This window comes from Mercurialis annua, linkage group LG3 (genome assembly GCF_937616625.2).
Source record: "Mercurialis annua linkage group LG3, ddMerAnnu1.2, whole genome shotgun sequence".
In the NCBI taxonomy this organism is placed as follows: Eukaryota; Viridiplantae; Streptophyta; class Magnoliopsida; order Malpighiales; family Euphorbiaceae; genus Mercurialis; species Mercurialis annua.
The window spans coordinates 65,549,587-65,562,172 of NC_065572.1; the positions used below are offsets into that span (position 1 = coordinate 65,549,587).

At 28.9% G+C, this 12,586-nt stretch overlaps 1 protein-coding gene across 1 annotated transcript; it reads left to right on the forward strand.

The window, feature by feature from the left end:
• Positions 1 to 1,142: 1,142 nt before the first annotated feature.
• Positions 1,143 to 6,022, forward strand: LOC126671003 (plant intracellular Ras-group-related LRR protein 7). The gene is made up of 10 exons (XM_050364692.2): positions 1,143 to 1,438; positions 1,773 to 1,842; positions 1,922 to 1,968; positions 2,213 to 2,321; positions 2,508 to 2,593; positions 2,864 to 2,954; positions 3,948 to 4,033; positions 4,717 to 4,803; positions 4,877 to 5,016; positions 5,676 to 6,022. The coding sequence occupies exons 1-9, from the start codon at positions 1,340 to 1,342 to the stop codon at positions 4,985 to 4,987; spliced, it is 786 nt and encodes a 261-aa protein (XP_050220649.1). The 5' UTR covers positions 1,143 to 1,339; the 3' UTR covers positions 4,988 to 5,016; positions 5,676 to 6,022.
• Positions 6,023 to 12,586: the final 6,564 nt, after the last annotated feature.

Sequence of the window (12,586 nt, forward strand, 5' to 3'; positions counted from 1 at the left end):
GAGATCAAAGCCCTTGGTGTTGATTTAAGACATTAATCTTGCTTGATTTTCCCAAAAATAAAAAGAAAAACAATCTTGATTGTAATAGAATCTCTAAATAATTTTGCCTTTTAGACACTATTTTGAAAGTTAATGTAATTTTTTCTAGATAATTAATTACAGACATGTGTATCTTTTAAGATAATTCTATTTTCAAAGTAAGAATTGATATAGACAAAGCATTTTTTTTTACAATTCTTTTTATTTTGTATTAAGAATGAATAGATAGGCCCATATTAAATGAAGGATAATTTTGTTAAAACGGATAATATTGCTACGTTCCTATTAATTCGTGTTATAGAAATAACATGAGTCTTTTACATCTTTTGTAATCTGTAATTTCCATGGGTGATCCTATTTCCAGATCAAACTAGAATAGATTTTTTACATGATAAAATTCTTTTTCATATATAATTAGAGAAAAGGAGCTTCACAACATAGTAGAGTATTGCTTAGCGTTTATATTATTGAGTTATAGTTTATTTGTGAAAAAAAACTCTTATACTAAAGAATTTTTATCTTTTCAATAAAAAAATACATTACGTTAAAATAAAATAAATTATTCTGACTGTTTTAATTTTTGGAATAGCTTTCATTACCTTTTTATTATTAATAATTCTGAAAGAAAAAAAACAATGAGACCCTTTATATTTGACATAATTCACATTTTAGTCCCTCCTATTTGAAAACTAGATTATGTGGTCCCTCATTTTTATTTCCGTCAATATTTTAGTCCCTCCATCCATTTTTGGTGTTAGTTAACGAAGTCAAAAGATTTATGGGTAAATTAATTATCAAATTTGAGGTGTGAAATCGTTGATAAAAATAAAAGTGAGGAGCGGAATCGTTGATAAAAATAAAAGTGAGGAGCGGAATCGTTGAGAAAAATAAAAGTGGGGGACCATATAGTTTTGTTGACTTCGTTGCCTAACATCCAAAATGGACGGAAGAACTAAACCATTGACAAAAATAGGGCTATATAGTTTAATTTTCAAATAAAAAGGATTAAACTATGAATTATGTTAAATGTAGAAACGTTATAGTAATTTGCTCATAATTATTTTATTTTATTATTATAGAAAGAAATAAATAAATAAGTTGCTAAGCTAAGCATTAAACAATCTCTAAATATATAAAGTGCCACTAAAATTCCAACCAAATCCAATAAAAAAACGCGGTTTGGTTGGCATTTTGACCCTTCACTATACACAAACATCAAACATTTTATGGTAACCTAACCTCCGCTCCTTGGCTTACATATTTGAGTCTGATCGGAGGTTCAACAACCAGCCAGACAAAGATGGGCTGCTGTGCAAGCCAAAATGCCGACTCCAAAGCTCAAAGGACTGCTCGCTGGCGATCCACAGGCATTGTTGCTATGCGTGACGCTAAACTTAAGGTCATTTCAAATCCCAATTTATTTTAATACTGCTGCTATATAAATTTATTCACACAATTTTGAGTAGTTACTGTCCTGTGATATTGTTCATGACATGATTATGATTATAGTATAAGATTATATTTGACTTGCTGTTAAGTTTTAGTAATTTATTACAGAATTTGTAACTATAAGGAAGATATGAGAGGTTTTACTGTTGCCAGACATTTGAATGATTGCAGTTTTTATTCTACTGAAGAAGTTTTGTTGTTCATGTTACATCGCGTTGTTAGGCTTATATGGATGATTTTTATTGATCAGTTTGTTTGTTTACACTTGCGATTTTGATGGACAGACTTTTCCAGATGAGATTCTTGATCTGAATAGTAGTGTGCGCACCCTCGATTTATCTCACAATAAATTAGGTAATAGTTTTTTCCCTTTCTTTTGAAGCAGGTAAATTTCGTAATCTTCTGAAGCTGATTAATAATTGTTTTACTGCAGTTGACATCCCTATGGAGATTAGCAAGTTAGTTAACATGCAGCGCTTGGTAAGATATGCAAACCTCAATTTTATCATTGAGTATAATATTATAAACTGTGGTACCATTGCCTCCTATATTCATTTTAAACCAGTAATGGCGTTGGAGATAGCGTTTTTAATAACCATGACACTATTTTGTGACTATATTGGAGAGCGTGTTAGCTTGTTGGCATTGAAGTGGAATGTTGGTATTTTAAATGAAAGAAAGTTGTACAGTCTTGATTAACAATGAGGTGGCGTGTTCTTTTCAGGTCGTACCGCATAATCTTATCGAGCGACTACCAATTAACTTGGGAAAACTGCAATCTTTAAAAGTTATGACACTTGATGGGAATTGCATCACTTCTTTGCCTGATGAATGTAATACTCTTCTCTGAATAAGTAAGATAATTTTATTTTATATTCTATTTTGTTTCCTTGACAATTGTGTTTGTGGATTTTTTTCTTATGGTGTTGTCAGGAAAATGCATGCCACTGTTGTTTCTTGAGTGAGGACATATGATTCGGTAGTGACATATTTTTCTTTGATTTTTTATCTTGTGCTAGTGGGTCAGCTTGTGAGGCTTGAGCAGTTGTCCATCTCAGGAAACATGTTAATCAGCTTGCCGGAGACAATTGGGAGCTTGCGCAATGTAAGTGATCTAAACTAAATAAATTCCTCTACAAAAAAGAAGAAGAAGACTATAGTTTAAAATACTGAGTGTATGTGAATATTGAAAGACAAATGAAAATAAGTCTAAGACTATACAGGATGATTGCAGTAGCTCCTGAGATGCTGACTAACTCTGCAAAATTTGCATGTTGAGCGATTAGAAATTGACTGAAATTTTTCTTCAATTCCTTTATTATTTATTTGGCATATCACACCAAATTACATTATCAAATAATTTCTTTTACTGCAGTTATCACTTCTAAATGTGTCAAGTAACAAGTTAACGACTCTTCCAGAATCAATTGGGAGTTGCTTTTCTCTAGAAGACTTACAAGCAAATGGTATGGTCAAATAGATATTTTCCATTTTTTATATCCTTACCAGTTTCTGGTTTATTAAGAGTTAATTTTTTTCATATGCACAAGATGGCTAACATGACTTTTAGATGTGTGGATATGCTTGAACTTAATTCAAATTTGGCAAAAGAATGTCTTAGTTTTACATATGATGAAATCAAAACTAATTTTTCTTGAACGATCCTTAATTTCTGCGAGGCTATATGTTGCCTGTTTTTCTTTTGTACCGACACTGCTTTACTTCTTTTTATCCCCAATGTGGAAGATCCTTCATTTTTAACTTCCCCAATTATGGAAGCTGATGGATGGGTGTTGTTAATTGTGATTCTTAGAATGTTAGATGACACGATAATATCAACATATGTCACCTTAGATATGATTCAGTTCTATTATTAACATTTGGCTGGGAACTAGGAAAACTTGTGTAAATTTCATAAGCTCTGCAAATCAAGTGTGTTAGAAATTGAGCGTTGGGGAAAGAAGACTAGTGGGGGCGTGGTTTTGAATCGGAAATGCCTATATAGAGATACATTCTACTTTTCACAAAGGTGATAAGTAGAACATATCATGTAGACTAAACTGAGAACCTCCTTATGCTTGCTCTTCCTTGACCTTCTTGTAACTTGGTTTAATACCATAAACTTGATTTTGTTTGCGATACGCTGATTAAGTTTGGGAAATTTGCACGGGCAATAATTGTTCACCATGTTTACCAAAAGATTGGTCGCATAATCTTTCCACATGAAAGTGTTTTGTCACATTGCAATGGCTTATACTGGTTTATGTCTATTGACGTATTGCTTCGAGGAAATGTACAATTGTTTCACGGAATCATCGTTGTGTGGGCAATTGCTAGAAGACTTGTTATTATGTTTTCTGATGATTTGTACACAAATTTGTCTTATAGTATCTCTCGATATTTTTGATCAAGCTGTTCTATGGCGGTCGATATAAATAATCTTATACCTATTTTTACAGATAATTCTATTGAAGATCTTCCGGCATCAATATGCAATCTTGTTCACTTGAAATCACTTTCCTTAAACAACAATAATGTGAGACAGGTATTAATTCTTATCCGGCTTCCAATCCCATCATCAGTGGTCAACTTGTTTAAAAACCTTTTATACTTTTACTTATATGCCTTATGTTATTGGACGCAAGAAGAACTTGCACATTTCATATTGGGTAACTGCTAAGTATTAACTAGTCTAGGTAGCTTTTTTGGTCTGGGCCAAACAGAAGTGCCATTGTTACCCAACTTCTAGTACTGGAACTGGAGGAGCTCTCATGCAGGGCCTAACTGCCACAGGTCGAGAGTTCAGGCTATTAAATGGATGTTGGTCTAATTTAATACTTGGATAAGTATAATTACTAAATATGCTTGGGTAGTTTTGTCAGTTGGGCGTAATTTCAACATCAATATTCACTTGCTGATGGTTCTGACTGTTTTTACTTCTCTTCAGTATCATAAATATTTTTAAGATCATTTTTGTCGAAGATTTAAATATATGATATCAGAACAATTCAACTATTAGAGCAATTTAATTTTGCTGTTTGTCAGAATGAACCCTTCATTCTTTAACTTTTTCAATCAAGTATAGCATTTAAATAAATTTTGTGAAAATCAATTTTTTCTTTCTTGGACGATGTAAATAAAAACCAATGTAACTTGTACACTTGTCAGGCTGCGCCGTGATATTCACGAAAAAGGGGTCTTTAACTTTTCTTTGTTCATACTTCATAGATTCCTAAAAATTTGTTGAAAGACTGCAAAGCTCTCCAGAGCATGTCCCTGCATGACAATCCGATTTCCATGGATCAATTTCAGCAGGTAAACTCACAGTTGTCTCAATTTTGTTTTCTGTACTTATATAAAAATAAAATTCTTGTAAAATTGCTTTCAGATGGAAGGATTTCAAGAGTTTGAAGCAAGAAGAAAGAGGAAATTTGACAAACAAATAGATTCAAATGTGATGATTAGTTCTAAAGGGCTTGATGAGGGCATTGATCTATGATGAATTCTGTGATGACACTCCTTTCAAGAGTAAGTTTCACACGGTTACATGAATTAAGAACAGTGTATTGCAGGTCGCGGATGGTGCGAACTTATGTTTGTCTTGGAAATATGTATTTTAAGATTTCAACCTGGTGTTCGGTTATGTTGCTTGGAAATAAAAAGGCTGAAACCAGAAAGCTAAAATATAAAAATGGCAAAACTATAATTTTTAGAAAATTAGGTTAGATATATAAATTTTCGGAGTTGCATAAATGTTAAAGGAAATGAAGTGACGAAACGTAGGATTAGATATATTTCCGTTAAAGTAGGTGTCCGGCTAGGAAGCATATGATTTTGCTGGTTTGTTCTTGGCCGATCCCTTAATAGTCATTGTTTCTTAACTCCATTCTTGCACTATATATATTAAAAAAAAAGTAGTTTTCAGTGCACTTGGTTGCACAATCTGTATTGAGTGTATTACAGAGGTTGATCAAATAATATGATCCAACCAAAGTTTTGATGTCTAATTTGACACACACTAACACAAATTATGTCATATATAAGTGCTTGTTCGCCAGTTCTATGTCATTTCCAATCATTGTCCCCCTGTAAAAGCATATTCGCTATCGTTCCTTTTTCTTTTATCTTTAGTTGCCTTTACTTTTAGATGGAAATATGATTTATATTGACCAACTTCTGTTGCACAGCTCTCTAGATGGGGACAGGTTGAGGCGACGGTTAATGCAAGGGAATGGACGATAAAAATCTGCAGAGTTTTGGATTCGAAATAGCTCATGTTTAGCTGGGGATAGAAAAACGCCATTCTTGAATGTTGTTCGCGTGTGAAATAAATAAATTATATTCACAGCTGAGACTGGTTGTAAATGTTATAGCTGTTTCTGTTAGTTATTTGTCTGTCACATTGCAGGCTTGTATATGCTGCTTACACAGAGTTTTTTAAAGATGTTTTTTTTTTAATTTAAGCTACAAGCTGTAAGGTCTATATATGAATGATTGACTGTATAAAATTTACTAGAAACATTGTTGCACGCCATTCTTTTCTGTCCAAATAGATGACTGCTCGACAGGCCGTATAAATTTTTATAAAATGATAATATATATTATGGCGTTCACATTATCCATCTTTTTATTGAAAAGTTGTTTGATATTTTTGAATTATAAAAAGAATACGTAGTTTGCGTTTTAAATATTAAAACTAAAATTTCATATTAAAAATTCTCAGCATTTAGTGATGAGGACAAATATTCATGCGTCAAGAAACTATATTCTGAACAGTACTGCAACTGAAGATAACTGCTAATTTATGTATTCTTCATTATGGCATTTTCCATATCATATCAGCACTCCTATTGTTGGCTCAATAAAAGAAACTGAATTATTCTTATCTCAAATACTATTGTATTTTTGTACCACTAGTTGCATTTTGACTCATTTTATTTTCATTTTTTTTCTATGACCAATTCTTCACATACTTTGTTAATTCCTGCATTATTTGAACAAGAATCTTTTTAAAAAAAATTCAAGTCTCTTCATTCTTTTATAGTGATTCATGATGATGTAAAGCAATATCTTTTTAAAAAAAAGTGAATGGTTAAAAATGAGTTATAAATATAGGTAGTCAAAAGGATGAAGTGGGATTACATTACACACTTTTCTTCCTCATCTGCTAGCAATGCTGTGGAATATCTGTCTCTCTACATAAATTTTTCTATTTTGTGCTTTCGTTTTTCTTTCCGGAAATATTTTTAAAATTTCAATTATAAGAAAATGTAATTTTGTTGTTTTTCATTTCAAGGTTTTCGTTTTTGTGCAAAATCTTATGTTGCATAGAAATTTATCGAGTCTTATGTTGTGACTTTTCGTTTATATTTTTAAAAACACTTATGAAGTTTATGTATTGATAGCCTATTTTCATATATATAAAAAAAACATTTTATCATTTTCGTGTTCATACTGTTCATTTTAATATTTTTATTTCCGTGCTAGATAGGGGAATACTTTATGCTCTTCGCTTACATATCTTATTTATGATTTGCGATTCAATCTTTTTTTTTTTTTGAAAAAAGCAATTAAATATTTTTACTCTCTTATAAACCAACCATTGCATTTCTTTAATTTCCTAATTTATATTAAAAAGGGATGTTTTTTGCTGGTATATTTTAAGGGCACTTGTTTGCAAGTTGTAGGCATAGACTCATAGCGTAAGTGCAACCTAAACAGCATCTATTGCATAATCAAACATAAAGTAGTCTACTAATCGGGTAGACTTCAATTGGTAATGAAATCATTTGTAAGAAGGCTTAATCACTATAAATATTCAATATTTTTTTATTCTTTTATTTATGATCTAATTTTTAATTTTATTAATTTTAGTCTAATTTTGATAAGAACATTTTAATTGTAACAAACTATTCAATTTAAAAGCATATTTATCAAAAGAAATACATTTTGTTTAAATTTTTCAAAAAATATTAAATCTTTTAATTTCGTCAATTATAGTCTAATTTTAATAAGTATCTTTCGATTAAAAAATGTTAAGTTTGATAGTAATTGAAGAACCAAATAAAAAAACTTCGTTTTTTTACATAAATATGACTAGTTAGTTATAATTTAAAAGGTAATTATCGAATTTAGATTATAATTGATAACTTAAAAGATTGAACCATAATTGAAATTAAATGAAAAGGTTAGATATTTTTTTAGCGATTATGGCATTTAAGAATTGAGGTATAACTTATAGTGTGAGCTTTGTGTGATCATATTCTTTAATTAGTACTAAAGCAAGCTCAACATGTTTCTCTACCTTTGATATTTCTTTGCCATGGGGAGACTTTATTGTAGTTGGGATGTACTATATAGTCAAGATTAATACTCAACTGTAATGGATGATTATAATGACTGTTACCTATAATTAACTAATTTGTTTCTGCTCAATTTGTTATTATAAGAAAAATTGATTTATCGGGTTTGTTGGATCTTAAAAGTAAAAAAATTTAGTTCTAAAACAAATCAAATCAATCAGTTTGGTTCGATCTAATTTCAATATAGAACAAAATGAAAACTGTGATAAATATAGAACTAAACAACTACAAATGTATCAATAGAGTCCCAATCCGAGATTTGTAATTTTGAAGACGGGTTTTTTCATTAAACTTATTATAAATATTGGTGGGAGTAATTTATTATAAATTGGTGAATGTGACAATCCACCCACATGCTTATGAGAGTGTTTAGATTCAATTATAACCTAATAACTAGAACTAGTTAATCGGTGGTTGAACCTTCACATTTATAAACTCATTTATATTTGTCCTTCTAAATAATGTGGAATTATCTTTAACAAAACTATGCAAACTTAATAATAAATAAAATTAAATTTAAAAAAATTGTTTAATTTTGTTTGATTAGTTAGTTAGACAAAATGTTTATGTATCAACTACCAAAGATTAATAGAAAATCGTGGAATCCATTAGGAGGTGAGATTTTTTATTGACTTAAAGAAAGATTAGTAGTGGTTTGTGTTTGAAGGTTTCTATGCTAATTTTGCTCTCCAAATGGAATGTGCTCATTCTCAAAAGGAGTGGTGGTTAGCACCTTTATTCAAATTAAAGATATGTTATTATTATTATTCTCATTATTATTTTTATTATTATTATAATTATTATTATATATATTCTCAATCTATAGCTAAGGTAGCAACTTAATTTGCTTATCATAACTATATTCAAGGATGACATTATTTTTCGTGATGTCTTCTAGATGGTGATTCTAGACTCTAATTTACCTTGGTTTGTTACTAATTATACTCGAGTAATTTAGTAGAGTAATTATCTTATCATGAGTTATCATTAGAGGGTTGTATATAAAGTGTAACTAAAAAGGCAGAATGGACAGTTGTTCCGATTATTTTTTATTTATTTATTAATATTTTTTCACTTTTAGTCGTATTATTTCTTTTCGGGTATCAATTATTTTTTAACTGATTTTTTTATTTTCTGATTTTACCACTATATTATTGTTTTATCAAATAATTTGGTTAAAGGGAAAAAAGTCCATCTATATGCATTTGTCAAAAATTTGCCATTTCCAGTATAAAAGAGTACCTTGTGTCCTGAAATTGATTAAGCATTGAATTCAACAAAACTTATGGATCAAATTAAGAATAGAATGAGAGAGAGAAAAATAATACTTTGGGGAAGATAAAACAAGAAGAAAAACTATGCTAGTGGACATTAATAAAAAAAACAAGAAATTAAAAAGAATAAAAGTCTAGTTGTTATAAACCAAACAATGCTTATACTGACCCACAAATTTAATTTACTATCCAAGTTAAATTAATTTTTGAGTTTAAATTCTAACATTTAGTTCCTTTGTATAGCAAAACAATTAAATAATACTAGTATTTAATAACTTATGAATCTATAAATTTTGGATAAAAATAAATAAATAAATAAATTTTGGAATTCAATTTAATGGACTTGTTATATTTGATGAATTGCTTGAGGACATTTTGACTATGTAATATTAAATCCATCTAGTCCATAGCTACACTTAGCACAAAATATGTGGCTCATGCTTATGGGTTTAACAGATAATGAGCATGTGGCATGACTGAGCTCTAATTTAGTTGAAAAATTAGGTTATTGGCAAAAAATAAAGGTAAACTAATTCCAACAATTTGTAACTTAATTCTTTCCCTCAATTTATTTTTTTAATAAAATTATTAGTAAAAATTAGCAAGAACTAATTATTATTATTATTAGATATATTTTAAACAGACAACACAGTCTGAGAAAGTTGGGGGTCGAACTCCAAACCTTATACATTGTTATAAGAGCTTGGCCACTAAGCCTAGTCTTCAAGTGTTTTCCTTTAATTAATATGCTTCTATATTCTGCTGGAATTTAGATAAATCATTTTAAAATCTTTTTATCATTAATTAAGAATAATCAAGCTTAAACTGATAATAGTAAATATTTAATAAAGAATTATAGTGTAAGTTAGAGGGACTTATTGAGATATTTTCCATCACCAAATAAAAATAAAGTTAAAAAATACAGCATATGAAATTTTTATTGAGGAACATGGATTAAAGTTTAAAAATTGACTCTCATTGATGATGATTCAAAATATAAAATTGACTTTTTTTGGGTTGGAAATGGAGTGGAAAGCAACTATTCATGTCTTGCATGAAAGTTGAAACCTTTGTGATTGGTAAATGTATATATTTGGCTGCTTCATTTATCCACTTTTAGTATTAAATCCTTACAGTTTTATTTATCAGCATAAATCCTTATCATCTGTTACATAAATTAAATGTGTGCACTTCATGCACTATTAGTACTAATTAGTATGACTTTCATAACTTTTTATTGTTTTTTATATTTTAGTTATATGACAATTTAATCCTGCACTTTTATTTTTATCGTTATTAAGTCTTTTAATTTTTTTTTCGGTCTAAATTGACACTGTTAAAACTTTTTATTACAAAGAGACACCAATATTTATAAAATTAGAAGTGCAAAAATTCAATATCGATAAATAAAAAGACGGGGATCCAATACCAAAAATATTTTAAATGCAAGAATCTAAGTATGTGTTATGCCTTTTTTTATATTCTATGGAACACCCACATGGCTTTGGATAAGGAATATGCAACTAAATGTGCATACATAACATAACTCAACACACAAAGCTCAAAACCAACAAATAAACAAATCTAAGTGTGATAGATAGTGCTGGTGTGCTACCTCCAAACTACCTCTCTACCCTCCAAAAAACACTAGGTAAGATTTGGGACCCAATTGTAACATTTTAATTTCTCAACAACAAAATAATAATTTTTCAATTATTCTGTATTTGTTTTTATCAATTTATTTGTTTTTTAATTTTCATATTCACTCTTTTTGAGTATTCCCTAAGCATTTGCTGGTGATAACTTGCTCATCAAACACATGCAACATTATTACTAGTATGAAGTAACACATGCACCTTTATGATTAGGCCATTTTTATTTTATATTTTAAAGAAATTGTTAGATATGTGGCTGCTTCATAATTATACATAAATTATAAAATCCAAGCATTAAAGGCAATAGATCAAGTGATCAACAATGAACTTGTTATACTCTTGCTTCTTATAATAAATTAATTCTTCATTGTTTCTTATTCTACTTTTTATTTAAAAAAAACAGTAACAAATGACCAGTATATAGAATAAATATTATTTAGTTAATTAGTAAATATAATACTCAATCAATTTCAGAAATTTTTCTATGTATTGAAACTCATCATTTATTTGAAATGGAAAGAGAGTGCTTAGTTATTTGTGTATTTTTAGAGTTATATACAAAATAAAAAATAAAATTTTATGTATTTTACAATTTTTAAATATGAATTTTTAACTTTGACAATTTAAAACAAGAATAATTATTTTTTTTGTAATTCCAAACAATAAAGAATTTTTTAAAAAAGTATTGATGAGGACACCAGAACATGCCGTCCACATCAATATTTTAATCAAAATTCATTGAATCGTAAAAAGTTATAGTTGATGTTTTAAATTGTCAAAACTGAAAATTCGTATTAAAATTACAAAATGTACAAAAATTTATTTACAAAATTGTAGTTACCCCTATTATATTTTATAATGAAGCTAAATGGTTGAATGACTTGAGCTACAAAAAGCAGTTTGAGTAAGAATGCTTCAACCTTTTGAGACTGCTAAAGCATATATATGCATGATGGGATTAATTTAAAGCTAAATATGCTTATAACATATGCAAACTCTTTAATCATTTCTTTTTTTTTTCTTTTTATTATATAAGTCATCAATCACTTATAAGCATGTTGGTGAAAACTCTAAATTGATCTATCAAGCAAAATCAAACTGTGTGTCTAAATGAGGGTTAATCCAATTATCAAGTTTTTTTTCTTAATTGGCAATCAACTTGATTACCAATCTCTATGATGTAGATAATTTCATATCTAGCCCAATACATTTTATTTGTTAATGATTTATTTTAGTTTTATGGTTCATATTTATGTATTCTGAAAGGACAAAAACCTCAAAGTTTTATTTGAATTAAGTTATTCATTGGAAGTCCAATGAGTTGTGTGAACTTCGTAATAGTAATTATTTTATTCATTTACATTTTATAATTATTTGCACACTAAATCTCAAACATTCATTATTATAGCGATTTATTTTTTCAAAATGTTACATTGTACATCCTAATTTTTCACGGGATATTAAACAACCTAAGTTACCGAACTTATCTATTATTACAAATTGAGTAATGAACTTCATTTTATTTAAAAAGATCATTGATTTATACCTTTTGTTAAAACAGGAGGTCACTATATGACGTGCAGTTAAAGTTTGTTATAAAAAGGATACAATAGAATTATTAAAAAAAATCACTAAGCTGTATTTTTTTGTAGTTCTGGCTTGCCACGTAAGTAAAAACGTTGCATTTTAGTGTGAAAATGTTGCATTTTATTTGAGTGGTCTCATGTTATAACAAAATGCGAAGATGAGCGATCTTTTATAACAAAATAAAGTTCGGGCGTCTTTGTATAATAACAAGTAAGTTGAG

What these genes read in the sequence shown, in the direction of transcription:
- LOC126671003 (XM_050364692.2), top strand. Translation starts at nt 1,340, where the DNA reads ATGGGCTGCTGTGCAAGCCAAAATGCCGACTCCAAAGCTCAAAGGACT. An exon ending in ACAACAATAATGTGAGACAG is followed by an intron (nt 4,034 to 4,716) that starts GTATTAATTCTT and finishes CATACTTCATAG; the next exon opens with ATTCCTAAAAATTTGTTGAA. An exon ending in CCATGGATCAATTTCAGCAG is followed by an intron (nt 4,804 to 4,876) that starts GTAAACTCACAG and finishes AATTGCTTTCAG; the next exon opens with ATGGAAGGATTTCAAGAGTT.